The 22,949-nt window shown below is 63.9% G+C and overlaps 4 protein-coding genes across 8 annotated transcripts in view; 3 read left to right on the top strand and 1 right to left on the bottom strand.

Annotated features, from left to right (window-relative positions):
• The first annotated feature begins 386 nt into the window (after positions 1–386).
• Positions 387–3,509, top strand: LOC102048064 (uncharacterized). Its single transcript, XM_055707829.1, has 2 exons — positions 387–751; positions 2,117–3,509. Exons 1-2 carry the CDS (start codon positions 599–601, stop codon positions 3,233–3,235), a joined length of 1,272 nt encoding a protein of 423 aa, XP_055563804.1. The 5' UTR covers positions 387–598; the 3' UTR covers positions 3,236–3,509.
• Positions 3,510–4,813: 1,304 nt separating this feature from the next.
• Positions 4,814–8,662, top strand: DOHH (deoxyhypusine hydroxylase). Its single transcript, XM_005434395.4, has 5 exons — positions 4,814–4,972; positions 5,290–5,628; positions 5,969–6,045; positions 6,263–6,500; positions 7,500–8,662. Exons 2-5 carry the CDS (start codon positions 5,355–5,357, stop codon positions 7,814–7,816), a joined length of 906 nt encoding a protein of 301 aa, XP_005434452.2. The 5' UTR covers positions 4,814–4,972; positions 5,290–5,354; the 3' UTR covers positions 7,817–8,662.
• A 1,185-nt stretch (positions 8,663–9,847) lies between these two features.
• SMIM24 (small integral membrane protein 24) lies at positions 9,848–14,615 on the top strand. The gene is made up of 4 exons (XM_055707828.1): positions 9,848–10,894; positions 11,022–13,557; positions 13,709–13,747; positions 14,295–14,615. The coding sequence occupies exons 2-4, from the start codon at positions 12,389–12,391 to the stop codon at positions 14,386–14,388; spliced, it is 1,302 nt and encodes a 433-aa protein (XP_055563803.1). The 5' UTR covers positions 9,848–10,894; positions 11,022–12,388; the 3' UTR covers positions 14,389–14,615.
• Positions 14,616–17,691: 3,076 nt separating this feature from the next.
• NFIC (nuclear factor I C) overlaps positions 17,692–22,949 on the bottom strand; it is a 44,281-nt gene continuing 39,023 nt past the window's right edge. For all 5 annotated transcript variants that reach the window (XM_055708309.1, XM_055708312.1, XM_055708308.1 and 2 more), the window contains one exon: positions 17,692–21,579. In XM_055708309.1, coding sequence (XP_055564284.1) covers positions 21,562–21,579 — 18 coding nt within the window. In that variant the 3' untranslated portion in view covers positions 17,692–21,561. The remainder of the gene's footprint in view (positions 21,580–22,949) is intronic.

A 22,949-nucleotide genomic window follows, 5' to 3' on the forward strand; every position in this document is an offset into this window, starting at 1 on the left:
CGCGGAGTGGGGCCTGACCGCCAGCCCGGGGCCCGCGGGGCCTGGCCGCGGGGCCCTGCTGCTGTCCCAACCGCCCGCTTGGGCTGCGCCGCGGCCACGCCGCCCCGTTACGGGCGCAGCCCGGTGTCCCGTGGTTAACCGCGTCCCCGGGGGCTGCCCCCGCGCTCCTTGCGACAGCCAGAGGCAGCCGGTAACCGGCCGCCCGGGGCCGCCCTGAGCCGCCCCGCCCGAGCCAGCAGCCTCCCAGCCCCCCCGCCACCCCGCGCTGCGGCCCGGAAACCCGGCGGCCCCCGGGGGGCTGTTTTGCTCTTCCGGGGCGCGGTGTCCCGGGCCCCGTCCGTCGTCCCCCCCCCCGAACCCCTTTTTCCAGCTCTTAAACGGGGCGCTGGCACGGGCGGCCCCGCCCCAGCGACTGCTGCGGGGCCCGGAGGCCCCGGGGGGCCCGGCCCGCGTGGGCTCCGCGCCCCTGACCCGCGGGCCGGGCCGGGCGGCGGCGGGCAGCAGGCCCCGGCCGCGGGGGGAGGCGGTGCCGCCGCCCGGTCCCGCCGTGACCCCGCGGCCGATCACTTCCAGGGCGGCCCCGGCTCCCGATTTGAAAATGCAGGAGCGGCTGGTGGTGCTGCTGTGCGCGCTGGCGCAGCGGCGGGCGGGCGGGCGGCGGGCCATGGCCGGGGCGGCGGGCTGGGACGGGCCGCAGCGGCGCGCCTGGCTCCGGCACTACTACAGCCAGCGGCAGAAGCGCCTCATGACGGTGAGCGGCGGGGGGGCACGGGGGCACCGGGCGGGGGGGGGACGCGGAGACACCGGTGGTGGGGGTGCGAGAAATGGGGGGGGAGGGGGGGGCGCGGGGACACAAAGGGCAGAGGACACCGGGGACACCGGTGGTGGGGGTGCGAGAAATGGGGGGGGGGCGCGGGGACACAAAGGGCAGAGGACACCGGGGACACCGATGGTGGGGGTGCGAGAAATGGGGGGGGGGCGCGGGGACACAAAGGGCAGAGGACACCGGGGACACCGATGGTGGGGGTGCGAGAAATGGGGGGGGGTGGTGGTGGAGCGGGGACACAAAGGGCAGAGGACACCGGTGGTGGTGGTGTGAGAAATCGGGACGCGGGGGGGGGGGGGGGGGGGGTGATGTGCAGGAGGTGCAGTCGGGGCGGGGGGGGCGGTCACAGGGAACGGGGCGGGGGGACACGCAAGGACACAATGGGCAGGGGAAACCGGGGGGGGGGGACCGCAAGAAATGCGGGGGGGAGGGGGGGAGTGTGCAGGAAGCAGAATCGAGGGGGATGGGCACGGGGAGGGTGGCGTGGGGAACGTGGGGGATGCAGGGACACAAAAGGTGGCAGAGATGGGGGACATGGGACGTGGGACATGGAACACGGGGATGGGAAGGATGTGGGACACAAAGGACATGCAGAGGTCACAAAGGATGCGGAACGTGGGGGGTATGTGGGATGCGAGGGGGACACACGAGGGACAAGGGGGCTGGAATTTCACGGGGTGTAACCCAGACACAAAGGGCAGGGGACGTGGGGATGTGAAAGAGGGGGTGACATCAAAGGTGGGCGACACAAAGGATGGGGGATCGGAAGGGCCTGGAGAGGTGGCAGTGAGGACAAGCTGCTGAGGGCAACACGAGGAACCCACTTCGCTGGGCAGTTGCAAAGTAAAGTGAAAAAAGCCTCTTTTCAGCCGAAAGATTTTTTTTTTAGAATTTAATAATAGAAAAACAATTCCCGTGGAGGGGCCGGGAGCGCAGGTCCTCGCTCCTGTTCCGAGTGGGGGCTCAGCCCGCAGGTCAGGCAGTCACAGGGAAGCAAGCAATGCTCGATAAAAATCAAAACTGTGGAGTAAGCGGCCACCTGAAAGGGGACTTCTCCGGAAGGCTCCTTGTCCAGGGTCACCACTGTTGCCTGGTGGGTTTGCACTGGGGTTTCCCAAGAACGGAAGAATTTGACCCAGGTGGACCCGGCTGCATGGCACCAGGCAGCCCCCCCACCTTGGGCCGGCAGCTGGAGCTGGATGGTCTGCAGAGGGGGGGTCCCAGCACAGCGCGGGGTGGGGAGCGGGTAGGGCCGCCTCACGCCCCTCTTGTCTCCTCGCCATGCTGCAGCTCCTGATCGCTCGCCGGAGGAGAACCAGCTGCTACTTCTACCCCCGCGCCTGGCCCGGCATCAGGAGTGCGGACTGGTGGGAGCGGGTGGTTCTGAAGGAGTTTGGGCCCCAGGACTGGCTGGAGAAGTTCCGGATGTCCAAGGAGACCTTCTTCTACGTCTGCAACCAGCTGCGGCCCGGGCTGGCTCCGCACAGCGCCCACTTCCACCCCACCCTGCCCCTGGAGAAGAGGGTGGCCGTGGCCCTGTGGCACTTGGCCACCAACGTGGAGTACCAGACTCTCAGTCCGCTCTTTGGTGTGGGGCCCTCCACGGTGCAGACGTGTGTCCGGGAGGTGAGCTACGCTGTCGTTTTGCTGCTGAAGCCCCTCTACCTCCGGCTGCCCAACGAGAAGGAGCTGGAGAACATGGTGCGCATCTTCCGCACCCGCTGGGGCTTCCCGCACTGCATCGGTGCCCTGGACAGCCTTCACATCCCCATCCACCCACCCCTGCGCCTCAGCGCCGACTACTGCAATGGCCAGGGCTGGCACTCCATCCTGACACAAGCCACCGTGGACGGGTTGGGCCAGTTCTGGGACGTCTCCACTGCCTTCCCTGGCAGCATGGAGAACAGTGCTGTCCTGGAGAGCTCCAGCTTGTGGGTGCTGGCCAAGGAGGGCCGTCTCTGCCCCAACCCCCCCAAGCACTTCATGGGGAAGGCGCAGAAGTACGTGCTGCTGGGTGATGCCACCTACCCCTTGCAAGACTGGATCCTCAAGCCCTACCAGGAGGACGAGAACCTCACCCAACGGCAGCTGCAGTTCAACTACCGCCTGAAGCGGGCACACAGCGTGATCGAGAACGCCTTTCTGCGCCTGAAGGCACGCTGGCAGATCCTCCTGAAGTGCGACGACTGCAGCCTGGAGCTGCTGCCCACCCTCGTCCTCGCCTGCTGCATCCTGCACAACGTCTGCGAAGCCCATGACAACCCCTTCAATGAGGAGTGGCTGGAGGGCACCGAGCCGACCGAGTTGCCCAAGCCCTGCCAGCCCGCGCCTGCTGCCATGGAGGATGGCCGGGCCGAGCAAGTGCGTGAGCTGATGTGCCAGTACTTCGAGAGCTGCGGGGAGGGCTGATGGGGTCGGGGGGAGAAGCAGTCCTGCGCATCCTTGCTCGCAGACATCCCACGGACTCCAACAAATGCTGGCCCAGTGGTAGTAAGCAGGCTGTTTGGCAAAGGACTGCACCTTCTCGCATCTGCCGAAGGCTGCCGGCGGAGCGAGGAAGGCTGTTGGGGGCACCGGCTGTTCCCAGCATGGGGAGGGGGGCGGCTGCATCATGCTCGTGCTGGCTTTGCCATGGTGGTTTCAGGCAGTGGAATGTATTTTGTGCCCTTGCCCTCTTCCAGGATTTGAGCAGTCTGGTGGTGTGTTGTGTGCCGCATGAGTAAAGCGGGGGTTGGGGGCTGGGTGAGGGAGAGGGCTGCCAGGGTCTCCCTTTCCTGGGAGCGCATCTCTGTCCTGAGGCCCCTCTTTCAGGCCGAAACCAGCTGGAGGCTTGAAATAAGGCGGCAAAACCCCTTTGAAGGTATGAAACTTGCTGCGTAAACACACTTGGGAGGGGAAGGGGAGGAAGCAGCAGAGCAGTGACTTGCCAGGGGCTGGCACCAGCCCAGAATGAAACTGCACCCGCAAACTCCCGCTCTGCTGCTCCTCGGGCAGCACGTGCTGCCCTTGGCATGAGCAGGCTGAGCTGTCCCAGCCTCACCCCTCTCCAGAGGGATCTGCCATGAGGGTCTGCAGCACAGCCCCCTGAGGTCCCTCCCGGTCCCACTAGGCAGCTCTTTCTGCCAGCACCTCTGCTGTGCGCTTCCAGCGCAGTGCAGCGTGAGCAGGAACACAGGGCTCTGCCCCCCGTATCGTCTGAGAAATCAAGCGGCTGCGGTTCATTCCCTGCCATCCTGCCGCGGGCTGCAGCCCGGTGGCACGCTGCCGCAGTCGTGGCAGGTGCCAGGGCACCAAGGCTGCTCCGTCAGCACTTTGCTGGAAGGTGGGAGTTGTAGGGGGTGGCACGGATGTGTCCTGCCTTCCCGGGGGGCTGGGGGTCCCCGCTGCAGCACAGGGGGCAGCTGGCAGAGCCCCTGGCTGCTGGGATGAGAGGACTGCCAGCTCCCACCTGCCATGTCGGTGTCCTGGGGGTGTCCCTAGGGGTGCCCCAGAGGTGTCCTGGGCATGTCACCAGGGCTGTCCCTAGGGGTGCCCCAGAGGTGTCTTGTGAGTGTCCCCAGGGGTACCTCACTGGTGTCCCCAGAGGTGTCTTTGGGGTGTCCCCAAGGCTGGCTGGGCTGTTCTCAATGATGCCCCGCTGGTGTCCCTGGGGGTGTCTCCAGTGGTACCCCACCGGTGCCCCCAAGGATGTCCCGGGGGTGTCCCCAAGGGTACCCCACTGGTGTCCCGGGGATGTCCCCAGGGGTACCCCACCGGTGTCCCCCGAAGCACCCCTAGCCAGTCCAGCAGGGCCCATGTTCCGGGCCGTGGGGCCGCGAAGCTCACCGGGGAAGGGGCTCCCATGACTGAGCAGGGCCCCTGCACCCCCGGCCTGCCGCCGCAGCTCACACTGCCCGGGGCGGCCACGGGGTCCCATGGCGCAGCTTGCCCCTCCGCCCGCAGGTGGGCCTGACCGCCGCCGGCGCCGCGCACGCGCTGCTCTGGTAACCCCGCCCCTTGCCCCGGCCGCTCCCACTCGGCGGAAGCAGGGGGGAGGCAGCACCCGGCGGCGGGCGGGCTGGGGGCGGTGCCGTCCTCCCCTCCCCGGAAGTGCGGTGGTAGGAGCTGCCGGCGCGGTCACGTGAGGGAGCAGCATGGCGCCGCGCGGTGAGTGTGGGAACAGGCCCGGCCCCCGTTCCTCCCGTTCCCCCGCGGCTAAGCTGGGCCGGGCGCGGCGCAGCGCGGCGAGGGGCGTGTGTCCTTGTCGGTCTCGGGGGGTCCAGGCCCATCCCGTGGGACCAGGCCCAGCCCCGGTTCTGCTCGGCCCACCGGCACAGGGCCGGGGCTCGCCTGCTGCCCCTCACCCCCGCGGCAGCTGCCGGGCCGCGGCCCTGCCTGCCCCGGGCTGTGGAACCCGCTGGTTGTTGAGGGCGGCCCCGGGGGCTGCGCCCAGCGCCCCCCTGACCCCCTTCTCCCGTGCGCAGGAGCGTGACCGGAGGGAGCCCCGGCAGAGGCCTGGACGCGAGCGGATCTTGCCCTGCCCGGCGCCATGGTGACAGAGCAGGAGGTGGAGGCCATCGGCCGGAGGCTGGTGGACGCGGCCCAGCCCCTGCCTGCCCGGTTCCGGGCCCTCTTCACCCTGCGCAACCTGGGCGGCCCTGCAGCCGTGGACTGGATCAGCCGGGCCTTCGGGGATGGCTCCGCGCTGCTGAAGCACGAGCTGGCCTACTGCCTGGGCCAGATGCAGGACGAAGCGGCCATCCCCGTGCTCATCCGGGTGCTGGAGGACACCAGCCAGGAGCCCATGGTCAGGCATGAGGCCGGTACGATGGCAGTTCCTGTGGCTGTGGGACTTGTGGGTGCTTCCCCCGTACCCAACAGCCTGTGGTGGCCTGATCCATAGTGTCATGGCTTGGAAAACCCTGAGACATGTAATTGCCTCGCTGCGTCCCCTTGCCAGCCCTGGCTGGACTGGTTGGCCAAGCCTTCCCCTTCCTGCTGGCCAAGCTGGCTCCTGCCCTGTTTATTTGCCTGGCCATCTCACTGGGGATCGGTCAGTCAGGCCTGTGTCTCCACTTCAGGGCAAGGCAAGGCTTTGCCAGAGGACACAGCAGGGTCCTCACGTAGACACTTTGATAATGTCCTGACACGTCCTTCCTTCAGGTGAAGCCCTGGGTGCTATCGGGAATCCGGATGTGCTGGATATCCTGAAACGCTATTCGGAGGATCCTGTGGTTGAGGTGAGGCTCTTGGGGGGCTCATTTTCCCTGGGTGCAGCACTGCTGGCCCAGGATGGGGAGGCAGGCCTCTCCTGGGCAGCCACTGGCTGGGGGCAGCAACACTGTGAGCGGCATCCTGCTGTGTTGTGACGCTCAGCTGCCATCAGGAAGGCCTGGACGCCCTCCCAGCTCTGCATGGTGCCGTTCCAAAGCCAGGGCTGTGTCCCTGTCCCTGCAGGTGGCCGAGACGTGTCAGCTGGCAGTGAGAAGGCTAGAGTGGCTGCAGGAGAACAAGCAGGAGCTGGCCACCAGCCCATACCTCTCCGTGGATCCTGCTCCCCCTGCTGAGGAAACGGACGTTGCCAAGCTCCGTGAAACCCTCCTGGATGAATCATGCGTGCTGTTCGACCGCTACCGGGCCATGTTTGCCCTACGAAACCTGGGGAGCCAGGCTGCTGTGCTGGCGCTGGCAGATGGTAAGGGCCAGCGCGAGGCTGCCTGCAGTCTCCTCACTAAGTCTGTACAGGTTAATCTGGGATTAGCCTTTCCCAAATCCAGGGCTGCCAGAGCTGCACGGCTCCTCTTAGGATCTTCACACATTTGTTTCTAGAGCTGCTGTCCCCCTGCTTGCTTGTAAGAGCCACATCACAAAGCTCTTGGTGCTTTCTGGTGTTTCACAGCCCTCTTGCTCCTCCAGGCCCCCTTTCTTTGTGGGTCTGGGTGGGAGAGGGCGCGGTCTGTAACGCTGGCTTGGGACCAACCAGTCTGACGTGGTGTCTCCTGGTGAGACCTAGCCCCAGGGTGTTGGGGTCCTGCTCTCCCATCCTGGAAAGTCAGAGGCTGCCAACCTTGTCCTGGGGTTTGGGAATAGCACTGGAGGATGGAGTGAATGTCTCCTGAGTGGGGAAGGGGCAGACCACAGCCCAGGAACTATTTGGACCCACCCCTGATCTTAAGGGAATTGGATGAGGCTCTTCAGCCTTCTTGGACCAGCCAAGAGCACCCACGCACCATGAGGTAAAGCGTGCAGGGATCTGCGAGCTCCTGCTGTGGCTGTTCAGTCCCGCAGCACAGGAAGGCTTGAGGCTCTGGTTGTGTCTGTCCCAGGCACGTCGTGCCGGTGGGGCAGGGCCCGTAGGCAGTGTAGGCTGCCCAGGGCAGGCGAGGGTGCTGGCAGCTCTGCTGGGAGGGTGGGTGCTGCTGTCATGACAGGGCATCCCTACTCTCCTGGCCACAGCTGCAGGCATGTGGTGCTGGTGCTGCCCCAGCTGTGTCGGGGCAGGGGGCAACAACCCTTTCCGTGGCTGTTTTGTCCATTTCCCCAAAAGCCCCCATGGGTCTGCAGGGGCAGCCGCTGGTTCTGGCCCCCAGGCCAGCCTGCCCCATGGCTTCTGCCTTTTGGGTGGGGGACTCCAGCCAGGCATCTGGGTGCACTCTGGGGGCGATGGCGGCTCACTCTTGTCTCCTTCCCGCAGGGCTGCGCTCTGGCAGTGCCCTCTTCCGCCATGAAATTGGCTACGTGCTGGGCCAGATGCAAGATGAGGCCTGCGTCCCGCAGCTGACAGCCACACTGCGCAGCCGCACCGAGAGCCCCATGGTGCGCCACGAGTGTGCTGAAGCCCTGGGCTCCATCGCCCATCCCTCCTGCCTGGAGACCCTGCGTGCCTTCGCCCACGATGAGGAGCGGGTGGTGCGGGAGAGCTGCGAGGTGGCGCTGGACATGTATGAGTACGAGAATGGCACCCAGTTCCAGTACGCCGACGGGCTCTGCAAGCTGCAGGCCTCCGCCTGAGCCCTGGCTGGGGGAGTGTGGGCTGGGTGTGCTCCATCCCATCCCCCACCGCGGCACTTTCATGGCTGCCTCTGTCAACACAGATCCATGCCTTGCCATGGCAGAGGTGGAGGAGGAACTGGATTTGCTCTCTGGCACAATTACAGCTGCCTTCTCCCTCCAAATCCAGGCTGAGCTGCTACTTGCCCCCTCCCCACCACCCCCCGTTTCCTGGATCTACCCCTTTTTCCCTGCCAGGATCAGCACTGCCTGCTCGCAGCCTGGCTTGGGGCTTGGACTGGGTGGGCTCCACTTTGCACGTCGGAGCCTGTCATGGCTGCGCAGGGCCCGGGGCTGCTCTGGGCTTGTGCTGCCGTGGTGTCTAGGTGTGAAGCAGCTCCACTTTCCCCGCCAGAGCTTTGCTGCGGGGCCGGGGCTGGCACTGGGCATTTGCTTCCATAGGTTGTAGTGGTGCAGTGCCTTGAAATCGCCCTTGGTGCTGGTGCTGAGCCGGGTCCCTCCTTGCCTCTGTGGTGGAGGAGCTGCTGTGGGTTTGGCCTCGCCTGTTGGGGCAGGCCAGGGCTGTGCTTGCAGCAGCCTTTGCCCTGGGATGGGGGGGTGGGGTGGGGGGTGGTGTTTCATGGCAGAGTTGGGAAGATTTGGCTGCGCTTTTCCTTTCTGCAGGGAATGGTGCTGCCATTAGGGCTTACAGGGTGAAGCAGAGCCTGCCTGGACTTTCCCCTGCATTTACCCAGACCTGGGAGGGCTGAGGCTGGTGTCTGCTGCCGGCACCCAGCACCCAGCCCCGCCGGGCAGCCCAGCGTGGGCATGGGGGGGCCGGCAGGGAATAAAGCGCTGGCAGTGGGAGCTCCTGTGTCAGTCGAGCTGTGATTTAGCCCTTGCCCAGATGTGGGGTGCACCCAGCGCCACAGAGTTGGGCCCCAGGAAGGAGCCCCGGGGCTGCCGTAATAGAATCATAGAACAGAATCATTTAGGTTGGAAAAGAGTGAGTCCAACTGAAATGGGAGGAGAGAGCATGGGGTGGGGTCCCTGATGGCTTGGGGTAAAACCCCTTCCCTGCAACCCTGGCAGGCCCAGAGAGGAGGGCAGACATTGCCTGTGGGGTGCCGGAGGAGGGGCTGGTGGGGTCCTGCTGCGCTGTGGGGTCCAGCATCCTGCTGATGGGGCTCTTCCCCCTGACCGAGGTCTCCCTGCGAGCAGCTCCCGGGCTCAATCCTTAGTCCCTAAGGCTGCTGTGGTGGCTGGCTCAGCATCCCTGAGGCTCTGCTGCTTGGGGACACAGGAGGGCAGGGAGCCCCCAGTCCAGTCTGGCCCTGTCCAGGACCCCATGGAAGGGATTTTATTTGGAGATGTAGCCAATTTCAGTTGCCCGTACATGCTTGCTGCGAGTCAGACCCACGCACCCAAGTGCTGTGGATGGGGTTGCTTGCATGTGACGTGGAGGATGTCTCTTCGTTGGCACTGGAGACAAAGAGCTGATATTTTTACACCATTTTGGAGTCAGCAGCTGTTATGGGGCTCCTTGCCCCTCTTCCCTCATCCTCTGTAGCCCCTGGGCAATAGGCAGGGCCCAGCTGGCACTGCCAAGCTCTGGGGTGTCTCTGTGCCCAGCTCCATCCCCCAGTGGGTGATGGGGCAGGGCTGTGGGACGTGCCATTTCCCACTTACCTTGTTACTGGTGTGAGGCGGCTGCCCGCTCCACACCAGGACTTTACCAGCGTGCAGGCTGTGGCATGCTGCCGGCGTGTTTCCCTGGTGCTTGTGGGTGTTTGTCCCCACTCACCACCCCGGCTGCCTCCACACTTGCTCCCTGCTGCTCCAGCATTTCCACAGGTGACTGACTCAGACCACACAGGGTTCTTTCCAGATCTCTCATCCAGTGTTTGCCTCTGCTCCCCCAAACGCCTTCTAAGCCCAAACTGGAATTAAACTGGTGCTTTTGCAGCCAGGATCTGGCCAGGGATGACCTGGCTGCTGGGGTGGAGGAGGTTCTGAGTGTTGTGCCCTGACTTCACACCGAACACCGCAGGCACCTCCATCCCTCTCTGGCCAACCCACCCTGGGAAGGATTTGAGGGTTTTTCCAGGCTGCTGCTGGTCTGAGGCAAACCCTGCACGCTCCTGGTGCTGAGGGCATCACTTTCGGGGGGTGCCCAGTGCCCCTCTGCGGCTGGCTCCTCGCCGGAGGAGCGATGCTGGGTGTCGGGGTGCCACATGTGACAGCCAACATGAAGCTCCAGGGGGGTGACGGCCCCTCGCTGTGGGCTGCTTTGCTGTGGCTGGGCTCTGTGCAGCGAAGGGGGCCCCACAGGAGCGTGTGGGGCTGTGGCACCCAGCCCCTCTGCCCAGCCCCTCCTGGTGTGGCTGTATCCTCTGGGGCAGGGTGCTGCGCTGGGATTTCAGACCATCTGCTCGAGGGATCTGAGGGATTTAACTAAGCCCAGGGGAGGAGGGGGAGGCCTTGGGGTGTCCCTCCCCATCCCTGCCTTTTGGGGTTCTCCAGCTGCAGGCAATTCCCCACTCCCAAGGGGATGGACGTACCTGCCGTGCTGCTCGAGGGGCAGATTCCGGGGACTCTGAGCCCCGTGGGAGCCTGCTGGTGGCCCCCCGGCTGAGCCCACCGGGGCTCTGCTGGGATTAGCAGGCACTAAGCTCCTTCCCACGGATGCTCTGTCCTTTGGCGGCGGCAGGTGAGTGGCACCGCCACCGGGCAGGGGGACCCCGCTGTCCCTGTGAGCCACCGGCACCGAGGAGTGTCACGGACCCCGATGCCGCTGATGCCCTGCGGCCCCCCGTGCAGCAGAGGCTTTAGGGGCTGGGGTACGGGAGGAGCTGGCAATGGCCCTGGCAGGGGGTACCCCACTTCCAGGTGCCAGGGGGGCGTGGGGGCCACGGCACTTGCTGCAGTTTCCCCCCGAGGAGGACGGGGTGCTGTATGTGGACTACAAGCCCCCCGCTCTGGACAGCATCCGCCTGCCTCGCTATGTCCTTTACCTGGTGATGGCGGCTGCCCTGGTGCTGATGGTGGCATACGCCATCGTGGGGCACCTCATCAAGGACCTGGTGCACGATTTCGCTGGTGAGTGGTGCCCAGGGCGGCGCTGAGCTTTGGGGCTCCTGATGGGGCTTGGTGGGGGGCAAGGGGGGTCCCCCAGACCCTTTGCTGTGGTGGGGGTGTGTGCTGATGGCTCCGTCTCTGCCCGCAGACTGGGTGTTCGGGCCCAAGCCGGAGGAGGAGAAGGAGGTGATGGCCGAGGGGACTGTGCTGGAGGTGGAGTGGCTGGAGGAGGACGCGGTGCTAGCGGAGGCGAAGCCGGAGCGTGAAGGCGCTGGCGCCCTGCCCGGCATGGATGTCCCGCTGGGGCTGCTCAGCACTGTCCCACGCAGCTCCATCTCCTTCGCCGACACCCACAAGAAGAGGTTTTTCTAGGACCCGGGACCCCTTGGCCCCCCATCACCACCGGGACCCCGCAGCCGTGCCTGCCTGTTGGGTCACAGCGTGGTCCCCGACTCTGGCGTGGGGGTGACACTGGCGCTGACACGCGGCTTCACATCCTCAGCACAGTCCCACCCGTTACCTGGGGGCTGCCATCGCTGCCCCCCAATAAAGCAGCCTGCCCCGGCCCCGCTCGCTTAGCCAGGCATGGGCACAGGGAGGTGGCAGGGCTGGGACACCCTGACTTTCACCTGGGGACAGCAGCGTCCCTTAGCAAAGCTGCACCAGCCCCCGGGCAGGGACACACGGGGAGGGACCCCCATGTGGGTGCACACACGTGGGGATGTGAAGGTGGGTGCCCGGGGGTCCAAACCCCTGGCATGGGGGCACGCCCCAGGCGTGGGCACAGACACGGGTGGGCGTAGGAGGGACGGATGTGGGCACGCACACGTGTGTGCAGGGAAACACGGGTGCACGTGCCCGCGGGGAGGGCCTGTGTCGGCACGGCCGCGCGCAGACGCGCAGGGAGGCACAGATGGGTGCTGTGCTGAGCCTGGATTTGCCCCCGCTGCCCCCCTTGGCCCCCTGATGCTGCCAGACTGTGTCCCCTCCTGGTGAGGCAGAGCTCGGTGGCACCCACAGGTGTCCCCAAAGCCAATCTTGGGGACAAAAGCACCCACGTGCCCCACTTGGGCTCTGGTGGGGGCACTGGGGATGGGGACTGCGTCATACGGACCCCCATCCCCTGCCTTAAACCCAGGCTGGGGCTGGACCCCCCACATACACAACCCTCCAGTGGGGACCCTGTCCCCATGCCCCCAGGCTCCTTCTCCACCCCTTGGGGAATTGTCACAGGCAAGGTGGCCCTGCTGAAGCCCACAGTCCGTCCCTGGGGTGCTGCCAGCCATCCTGTGCCTCAGTTTCCCCAGTGCCCCAGTGGGTGGGGGCTGGGAGGCGGAGCAGAGCTCACGCTGCCAAGGTCTCACCGATAACACCGTTAATATTTAGCTCTTCGTGGCACCCGGCGCTCCCCGGGCACGTGGCGGCGTCCTGCCGGCACCAGCCGTCACATCTGGGCCCCAGCTGGAGCTGCGGGGTGGTCTGGCACTGCCACCCCCCCTGTGCTGCCCCATCCCCATGACGTGGTGGGGTGGGGGCCGTGTCCGTGGGGCTGGGACACTGGCCAGGATCTGCCCCAGCCCCGCCAGTGGGCACAGGGGGCCCCATGGGCAGAGGGGAAAGGCTGGGGTGGGGGGTGGGAGGGCGCTCCCACACATCAGTCCGTCACCCACCCACCCCTCTGCCCCCCAAACACCCACCCACCCATCTGTCTCTTCACCCACCTGCCCACCATCCCTCCCTCCCTCCATCCACATGCCCACCTGGGGGGGACCCCAGCCCTGGGCATGGGGCTGCTGCCACAGTCCCCGAGGTGGTGGCCGCTGGGTGCCACGGGGTGCTGGTGGCTGCACCAGGGGAGAGGTGCCACCTCCCAGGGGTTCCAGGAGCCACGTTGCCGTGGCACTTGGTGGCCTCTTGAGCCCAATAAAAGCCACCCGTTGGCCCCAGGTGCAGAGGGCAGCGCCGGCGTGCGGGGCCAGCAGCGGCGTGGGAGAGGAGCCCACCTCGGGGTGTAGGATGTGGCCAAGGGACTGGTGGACCCTCTCCCTCCTGGTCCTGCTCATCCTCACCAGCACCACCCAGGGACAGGCTGGTAGGTGCCCCCCCATGCCCACATCCCCCTGCACCCCAGGGTGCCCTGGGGGAGCCCATGCCCACCCTGGGGCATCGGATCAGCTTCGGGGAGACCTTCTCAGTAGGACCAGTCTGTCCCAGTGCCTCGGCAGCAACCATTCTGAGGGCAAAGCAGAAAGATCTAGGGGTACCTGCCTGCTGTCCCCAGTGCTCCCCACTGTGCCCCCCTGTACGGGGGTGGGGTGGCTGTCCGGGGTGGCTTCCCTGGCACCCAGGGGACAGTGGGGAGGGGGTGGTGATGGGTGTCAGCCAACGTCCCCTGGTGTCCCCAGTGTCCACTGGTGCCAGGCTTGGCACAATTGGGACCCTGTGTCATGGAATCAGGGGTCCCATCCCCTGCAGGATGGAGTTCCCCTGAAGCTGTCCCCATCCATGTCCCTGTCCCCATCCATGTCCCTGTCCCCACCCGTGTCCCCACACCGCTGCCGTGCAGACATGGGCCCCAAGGAGCTGCAGCCTTGGCTCATCAGCCTCATGGTCGTCGTCATCTTCCTCTTTATTGTCTTTGTGCTCCTGCTCATCAACCGGCTCTGGAAGATCAGGATGCACAGGTGGGCCAGCACAGCGGGGCCACATCCTGCACCCACCTGGGCACTGGGTGCCAGCCCAGGGGGGCTGTAGGGTCCTGCCATGCCTGGGGCCAAGGGCAGGGTGCTGTGGGGTGGGACGGGGCATGCGCTCAGCCCCTCTGTCCCCTCGCAGGAAGCAGGGCAACCTCCAGGAGACCCCAGGGGATGACAGGTACCATGGCTGGGTGCTGCGGGGCTGGCACCAGGCTGCCCCTGGGGGTGGCCACATGCTGGCGGTGCTGTGCATGGCCCAGCGGTGCCATGTGTGGCTTGGCCGCGTCCTGCATGGCCTGGTGGTGCTGTGCGTGGCTCAGTTGTGGCCTGGTGGTGCTGTGCGTGGCTTGGCCGTGTCCTGCATGGCCTGGTGGTGCTGTGCGTGGCTCAGTTGTGGCCTGGTGGTGCTGTGCGTGGCTTGGCCGTGTCCTGCATGGCCTGGTGGTGCTGTGCGTGGCTTGGCCGTGTCCTGCATGGCCTGGTGGTGCTGTGCGTGGCTCAGTTGTGGCCTGGGTGGTGCTGTGTATGTCTCGGCCGTGTCCTGGTGGTGCTGTGCATGGATTGGCCGTGTCCTGCATGCCCTGGTGGTGCTGTGCGTGGTTCGGCCGTGCCCTGCGCGGCCCGTTCGTGCCCTGGGCATGGCGGAGGGTGCTGGTACCACCCCCGGGGAGGGGGTCCGGGTGCCCCGTCGCAGGCGGCCGTGCCCCCCCGGCTCCCTCCCGCAGGCTGGAGCGCACCGGCTGCGCCAACGCGGGGGCCGAGACGGACCGCGACGAGGAGAGCGACAGCGAGGAGCAGCGCCGGGCCACGGCCCTCTGAGGCGGTGGCCGCCCCCGCTCGCCCCCCGCCCGCAGCCCCGTCCGCGGGTCTCAGCTCCGCGCCGGGTTTTGCGGGCGGCCGCGGGGCGGGCGGCCGGTTGCCGCCAGGACCCGGCGTGGATCGGCCGCCCGCGGAGCGGAGCGCGGTCCCGCACCCCCGGCGCTGGGCGGGGGGGGTGTCCCGGGGCGGGTCCCCGGCCGGTCCCCAGTAAAGGTCCCCAGAATCAAGCGTCCCGTGTGGCGGTGGCGGCGGTGGGGCGGCCCCCGAGGGTGCTGGGGGAGGGGCACCCATGGGTGCCACCGGGGTAGGGGACAATGGGGGGCTCCTGAGCCGGTGGCTGCCCCCTGGCCTCCTGCCCACACCGCTGCCCCCCGGCCCCCTGACCCCAGCCCCCTGCCTGTGCCACTGCCCCCCAGCCCCCTGCCCACACTGCTGCCCCCCCTGCCCCCAGCCCCCTGCCCCCACCGTTGCCCTCTGGACCGCCGGCCCCAGCCCTCTGCCTGTGCCACTGCCCCCCAGCCCCCTGCCCCCAGCCCTCTGCCTGTGCCACTGCCCCCCAGCCCCCTGCCCACACCGCTGCCCCCCGGCCCCCCAACCCCAGCCCCCTGCCTGCGCCGCAAGGGGTGTGGGGACCAGCGGGTGTCGGGGGGCAGGTGGCCCCGACCTCCCACTAGCCTCAGCACCCCACGGGAATGAGGGTGACACACAGCTTTGGCCAACGATGTCCTATGGGTGAGAGAGCAATGACGTCACATGGGTGAGGTGATGATGTCACGTGCACGAGGTGATGCTGTCATGTGCACGACGTGGTGATGTCACGTGGCCGAGGTCCTGATGCAGAGGAGGCAGCAGCAGCGCAGCCACCCCCCTGTCAGCCCACGGCTGCACCCACCCATGGCCCTGTCCCCCTGTGTCCCCTCCCCGCCATCCCACGGTGTGCCCCAGGGTGCTGCTGGCCCCGGCTCAGTCACCCACCTCAGCCAGGCCAAGGGCACCCATGGGTGGGGATCCCCCCTCCGGGGTGACAGACACCCATCGCCTGGCATGACTCCGCTCCAGTACACCCCAGTGGCCCCCACAGTTGGGACACCCAGTTCCTCCCCAGGCCGGGCTCTGTGCCTCAGTTTCCCCCAGGGGCAGTGAAGGAAGGGCAGAGGCGGGCTGGAGTTGAAGCATAGCTTGTTTAATTTTTATACATTTTTTTTTTTGTCTTTTTTTTTTATCCTTTTCTTTTTTTTATCTTTTTTTTGTGTGTGTCAGTTTTTTGTTTTTTGTTTTTTTCTTCTTTTTTGTCTCTTTTTTCTCTTTTTTGCATAGGGAGGGGGGGGGGGAAAAAAACCAACCAAAAAAAAAAAAACCAAAACAAAAACCCCAACAAAAAAAAAACAAAACCCAAAAGAAACAAAACAAAACAAAAAAAAGAAAACAAAAAAAAAAATCCCAAATCCATAGTCACGGTCAGTAACTGGTATGTAGGCAGGAGCGGCGGCTATCGGTAATGGCTGCGTACAATGGTATAATCAAATATCGTGAAGCACCAGGGAGGCGAGCGGGGGGCTCGGGGGGGGGCATGCAGGGGCTTGGGGGGGGGGGGGTGTCACAGCTGAGACGGGGGTCCCGGCCCCGGCTCGCGGCCCTGGTGCGCTCGGCGGGTGTGTAACGGCTGCGGCAAGCGAGAAGCGAGAATCCGGCTAACTAGTAAAATATAACTGCGAGGGAGGGGGCAGCCCCCCCCCGTGGGGAGGGGGGACCCCCCGAAAAGGCTGGCGAGGGCAGCCGGCGGCGCGGAGGCACTGCGGCGGGATTTTTGGTATGGGTGTGAGTCGTGGTCCTGCCGGCTGCCGCCTCGACGCCTTTTTGGGGCGGTTTCTTTCCTTTTGCCGCTCTTTGCCCAGAGGTGGGGTCTCCCCCCCCGCCCCCCCCCCTCCCCCCCCATCTCCACCTCTGCTCCCGCCTGCCTGTGGGCATCACGCGGGGGGCACCCATGGGTGCTGCTGTATGGGGGGCACCCGCAGGTGCTGCCCACCCCAGCTGGCAGCAGGAGCCCTTGGGGGGCAGAAAGCAGCAATTCCAAACTCGTAGTACAAAAAAAAAAAAAAAAAAGAAAAAAAAAAGGAAAAAAAAGGAAAAAAAAAAGAAACAAAACAACAACAAACGAGACATATATATATATATAGGGGTTTTTATATATATATATATTCCTTTGCGCTTTAAAGTACCTTAACTGTGTGTCGGCCCGCAGGGACCCGCGCCCACCTCCGGCCCCTGCAGCCCCATATATATATATGTGGAGAGAGAGATATATATATATGTACAGGTTTTTTTTTTTTTTTATTTATAGGTCACAAGGACTATTTGTAATTAATTTTTTTTTTTTAAGCCGACAAGCCCGACTAAAAACCCTCTAGGAGAGACTGTAGTGCATGAAACCCCCGCGGGAACCCCGGGCGCGGTGATTGTCGAGCGGACCCCCCCCCCCCCCCACATCCCCATTCTACCAAGGGACCCCCCCCCGGAGCATCCCCAGTGATGGGGTGTCCCCCCCACCCCGCTTTGCGCCCACCTCGACTGTGGCCACCAAGCCCAGAGGCCACGGGGGGATAATAAAAAAAAAAAAAAAAAAAAAAAGGGAGAATGATTAAAAAAATAAAAATAATAAAAATTAGTGGTCGGCCCCCCCAGCCCCCGTGCGGACCCCTCGGAGGGGTCCGGGGGGGGGAGTTTGCATATTCCCTTTGGGCAGAGCTGGGGGGGGGATGCAGCCCCGGGGCGGTGGGTGTTGGGGGGAGCAGTGCAAAGACCCCGGGGGCAGTGGGAGCTCCCCGGACCCCCAAGGGAAAGCCCCCAGCCCGAATCCCCCCGCTGCCGCCCCTCCGGGCTGGGGGGCATCGAGTTGATTATTTTTTGCCTTTGTTTTTTTTTTAACATGTTTTAAGGTGCTTTTCTTGCCGAGGGCGGGTTTTGGGGGGCTGCAGCCGCAGCCCGGCCAGGCATGCTGCCGGCCCCGGGGGTAAAGGCAGCAAAAGGGGGGGGCGGGGGGGGTCCCCACCAGTGCCCCCGTGGGGCTGGGGGCTCTGGGGGCTTCCTTGGGGCAGGGGGGCCCAGGCCCAAGGGGCGCCAGCGCCCCTCGCCTCCCCCCAGGCCCCACACTCGCTGGGGGGCTGGCCGGGGGGGCTGTCCCGGGTGCCCCCGCTCCCTCCCTCCACTGGCTGTCACTCTGGTCACCGCTGAGAAATGCTTTTTTTTTTTTAATTTTTTTTTTTTTTTTTTTTGCTTTGAGCTGATCCTTTCCTAGCCTTAAAACCCTTTTTTTTTTTCTTTTTTCTTTTTTTCAATTTTCTCTCTGTTTTTTGGGTTTTTTTTTAAATTCTATTTTTTTTAAAATTTATTTTCCCCCCAACTGGACGCTAACCTCCCGCTTCCCCGCATTGCATTGTCCTTGCAGAAATCAATACTGCACCTTGCATAAAGAACAGTCTCCCAAGGATGTGCCCTAGCCCTGTGGGACCCCAAACTGCACCAGTGGGTGAGACCCCGGTGGGACACACGACCCCCACCCCCCCCATCCTCCACTAATACTTTTGGACACCAAAAAAAAAAAATTAAAAAAAAGAAAAATAAAAAAAAAAAATGTTGACGACGACGTTTCTTCATTACAAAGCAGCAGCGACGCGCGGTGCCACCCGCCCATCAGTGTCACAACCCGCATCAGTCCTCAGCCGAGGGGTGCTGGGGGGGTGTCTCTCTCTCCGACCGGCGGGACGCTTGGGTTTTAAGGCAAATTCTGGATTTTTTGGGGGTGTCGGGACCCCGCTCGGCGGTTGGCACAGCAGGGAACGGGCAGAGTGACGGCGAGGGGACCCTTGCTGGGACTTTGCCCATTTCCCACTGCGCCAGCCGGACCCCCGGAGATGAAGCCGATGGGGATGTAGGTAGGGGGGGGGCTGCGACCCCCCCGACACCAGCCCTCGAGGGGGGGCACAGCTACATTCACACGGTTCCATTCCTGTCACAAGAGCAGCTGGGCTCAGCCCTCCCGGCCCTGCGCCCCATTGCAAACCAATTAAAAAGGGGGGAGGGGTGTGTGTCCCTCAAGGGGGGTGGGATGCTGTGGCCCCCCATAAGGGCTCAGCCATGGGGGTTTCCATCCCTGGTCCTCCCCGTGGGGACCTCGACTGCATCCTTGTCCATCCTGTCACGCCGGGATGCCTGGGTTCCCCCCAGCATTGCGGGGGGGCTCTGACGCAGGGGGGGGCCCTGCTGCCTCCCGCCTCGCTGCCTTTGGTTGCTATAAGCAGAAAAACAAAAGAAAACACCCCCAAAAGGGAAAGAAAAAAAAAACCAACAAACCAAAATAAGAGAGGCAAAGCAAAGGGGTGGCCGGACCCCCCCCACCGGACCCCCCCCCCCTGGCCGGACCCCCCCTCGCCGGCGCAGCCGAGCGGCTATTGCATATTCCGGTGTGTTGGCGCAGAGGATGCATCGGTATTACCAACTGGAAGACGTTTCCGAGGGGGAAAATTAGTTAAAAAATAATAATTAATAATAGAGAGAAAAGGGACTTTTCCGGCCGAGAAGAAGCCATGCAGGAGGCGAGGGGGGGGCAGCCACCCCCGGCCCCCCCAGCCCCCCGGGAGCCCCGGGCATGCAGCGACTCCCTCGCACTGATATCGGGTCCGGTAATACTTAGTCTTCGAAGGCAAGGCACATCATGTGGTATAAAATTTCGTGCAAATTAGGAAAACATGGATTTTTTTTTTTCTCGTGGTTTTTTTGTTTTGTTTTTTTTTACGGCTTTTTTTTTCTTTTATACAGAATTTTTTTGTGGGTTTTTTCCTCTTTTTTTTTTTTTTTTTTTCTTTTTTTCTCTTTTGCTGAAGGGGGAAGGTAGAGCCGGTTAATACAGTCTGCCATGCACAGCATCAGCCATCCGCGGCTGGGTTGAGCCAGGTCACCAGATCCTGTTAAAGCACCATGCAGTTTATTTGTCTTTTTTTTTTTTTTTTTGTCTTTTTCTTTTTTTTTTATGTGTTTCTTTTCTCAGATCTTTAAAAAAAAAAAAAAACAACAGGTTTCCCTCTCCACCAAGCGCTTTTTTTGTTGGTTTTCTTTTTTTTTTCCTTTTTTTTTTTTTTTTTTTTGTGGGTTTTCTCCTTTTCTTGTCCTTTTTGATTATTTTTTTGTCTCCCGGGATTTCCTGCATCAGCCCTTTCCCCGGTGCCGTGCCGTGGGCAGGCAGGATCCAGCCTCGCTGCGCTGTGCCATCCCGGGGGGTGGGTGGGAAGCAGGGGGGAGCGGGGGGCCGCTGGGATGGGGGATGCGATGCCGGTGGTCCACGGGCGGCTCTGGGTGCCAGGGGAGGGGGACAGACGGGTGGCAGCTGTGGCCTTGGTGACATCCCCTGCTCCTGGACATCCCATGGTGGCTTCTCTCCATCATCACCCGTGGGGTGTCCCTGGGGCGTGGGCTCCCTGGGTCCCCTTGGGGACACGCCTGGGACCAGTCTCCTCCGCGGCTGCCACCATCTTGCTGGAGACGCCGGGTGCCTTCGTCATCTTCCTCCTCCTCCTCGCCTCGGCCGCTGCATGGGTCCCTCTGATCTAAGGCACTGCCACGTCCCCAAGTCCCCTCGGCCACGCTGCCATTGTGCGGGACGGGGATGGCCGGACGCTTCCTCCAGCACTGGCCCCGGCTGGGGGCTCCTCCGGGGGTCCCGAGACCCCTCCCCACCGCAGATCAGGCACTTGACGCGGGGCCGGGGGCTCTGTGGGGCTGGCTCTGCCCTCGCCCTCGCTCAGGCTCCATTTCTCCATCCTTTTGTATTTTAAAAAAAAAAAAAAAAACCCCAAAAACCCCAAACCAGCCATCCTGGCAAGCCAGTGCCAGGGGCTCTGTCTCCTCTCCTCTTCCTCCTCCTCCTCCTCTTTCCTCCTTTTTTGTGATTTTTTTTTTCTTTTCTTCTTTCTTTTTTGTTTGACGATTCCCTCTTAAAAGTGCATTTCCTACAAAATGTGCAACACGAGCGCACCCTCCCCTCGCCACCCACCTGGTACCTGTCCACAGGAATGCATAGCTCAGACACACGGACGCACGCCCCTCCACAGCCCCACGGACCCTCCCCCGGCGCACGGACACGCAGGGGGACACAGGGACACACGTGGGGACATGGGCCAGGGCTGGGGGGGCAAGGAAGGCATTGCAGAGAGATGGCAACCAGTGCCCTGGCCCGACGGTGGCAGCCCGGGCGCTGCTGGGGCCATGGTGGCAGTGTCCCCGTGGGAATCGGGGTGCCACTGCCACCGTCTTTGGCCGTGGCCATGCACCCCCCATGGCCCCGAGCCCCCTCCTCCTGTGGCACCCACTCGTGTCAAGCCGAGCTGGCCACCGTGCCACTGTGCCACCACGTCACCGCATCACCATGCGGTGTCACCACCACGCATGTCACCGTGTCACCCCAGCACAGCATCACCCATCCCCAAGGCGCTTTCACGGCACGGAGCATCGCCTCGCCCCGACAGCGAGCGCAGCCGCACGCATGGGGAACCGGTGGCAGGAGGTGACCCCCACCCCGCTGCGCCCCACCTCGGCCCTGGGGCCCCCCCGAGAGTCTGTGTGGGGCCGGGGGGTGGCGGGGGGGGATCTTTTCTACTCACATAGAGGCAAGAATGAGAGTCAAGAGCCGTTTGCATATCCGACCCTCCGGTGAGCAGCCGGCAGGGCTCTGGCGCCGCAGCCCCGCTGCCACTCCGGGAGGCATTGCTGGCACGAGTTGTGTCAGGTCTCAGCGCGGCGCCGGCTGACGGGGCAAATAATAGTGTTTTTTTTCTTGTTTTTTTGTTTCTTTGTTTTCTGGCGCATCGCCGGGTTGGGGTTGGGGGAAGGTCCTCCTGGGATGGGTTGTTGTTTTGTTTGTATTTTTTTTTTTCTTCCTTTTTAAAAAAGTTTGACCCTTTTCCTTCTTCCTTTCCCTCGCTCTTTCCTTCGGGTGTGGGTTTTGCTTGTCGTCGTCGTCGTCGTCGTCGTCATCGTCGTCGTCGTCATCATCATCATCGTTGTGAGTCCACGCTCTCCGTCGTCACCGCAAGGCTGGGCCTGGTGCTCGGGGACGGGGATGTTCCTCCAGGGGTGCCTAAAGCAGAGGAGAAGGGAGGCGAAGGGGCGGCACGGCGGTGGTTATCCCAGGTACCAGGACTGCCGGGAGAGAAGAGAGAGGCTGGCGTTAGTGCCCCGTGCCACACGGTGTCCCCTGCACCAGGACAGCTGTCCCCACGCTGCCACCCTTGCTGCCCTGCACCGGGCTGGTGTCCCCATCCCTACGCTGAGTTCGCCAGTCCTCTGCACCAGGGCCACCAGCGTTCCCCTTGGTGGCCGGTCCCTCTGCACCTCCACAGCCGAAGTGATGCTCCCCAGGGAATGGTCCCACTTGGGGATGGGTTAGGGGGGTGGCAGGGCCGGGGACCTTGTGGGGTGGCCCCCTGCCACCCTCCCATTGTCTTCCCACCCCCCAGCCCCAAGTTCAAGTTCATATCCGATTACCTCATGTCTGGTTTCCGTTGGCAACGAGACAGCTCGGGGCCGCCGCTTCCCTTAACCCTTCCCGGCCCCGCCACACATGACCCGAGAGCAGCAGGTCTCAGCTACCCATCCCCGCTTCGGTTCCCCTGTGCCTCAGTTTCCCTATGCAGAGGTCCCTGAGCCCTGGGGAGGCCCCCTCAGGTGTGACCAACTACACACACACAGGGACAGAGACAGGGACCCTGAGGTCCTGGGGCTTTCAGTGGCTGTGACCCCCAGGGGGTAGGGGGTGCAGGGGCCCCAGCACCCTGCTCCCCAGGGGCTCTCCCAGAGCTGCCCCCAAAGTCCTTGGGGTCCCCACCCCACGTGTAGAACTGGGGAAACTGAGGCAGGGTGGGCACCTGCGGTCAGAGCTGGGCCCCCCGTGTTTTCCCCCTTCAATGGCACCGCAGCCTTGGGTGTCCCAGCTCACGGTCCCCAGGTGCTTGGACTCTGGCACAGAACAGCACCCTTGGGTGCCCCACAGCACAGCTCACAGTCCCTGAGTACTTGCACCCTGGCACGGCACAGCACCCTTGGGTACCCCACAGCACAGTGGCTCACACTCCCTGAGTGCTCACATCCTGCCACAGCACAGCACCCTTGGGTGCCCTACAGCACAGTGGCTCACGGTTCCTGGGTGCTTGCACCCTGGCACAGCACAGCACCCTTGGGTGCCCCATGGCACAGCTCAGTGCCCTCAGTACTCGACCCTGCAGGTGCTGCACCCTGGGGTTCCCCCAGCACGGCGCCATCCACACCCCCATCCCGCTGCCCCGGCACTGGTGTCACTGGCCAGGCAGGGCTGCAGCCTTCCAGAGCTCCCCCGCCGGCACCGCTGAGGCCGGCCAACTCACACCACAAGTGAGGCAAGGTGCTGGCACTCCTACCCCGGTCCTGCGGCACTGCCCACGGCGCTGGCACTGGCTCACAAACTACCAGCTAAAAAATACCCAGGACTAATGAAAAGCCCCTGGAAAGGTGCACGCTGCATCCTGCTGCGACTG

This window comes from Falco cherrug, chromosome 4, assembly GCF_023634085.1.
Source record: "Falco cherrug isolate bFalChe1 chromosome 4, bFalChe1.pri, whole genome shotgun sequence".
Classification (NCBI taxonomy): domain Eukaryota; kingdom Metazoa; phylum Chordata; class Aves; order Falconiformes; family Falconidae; genus Falco; species Falco cherrug.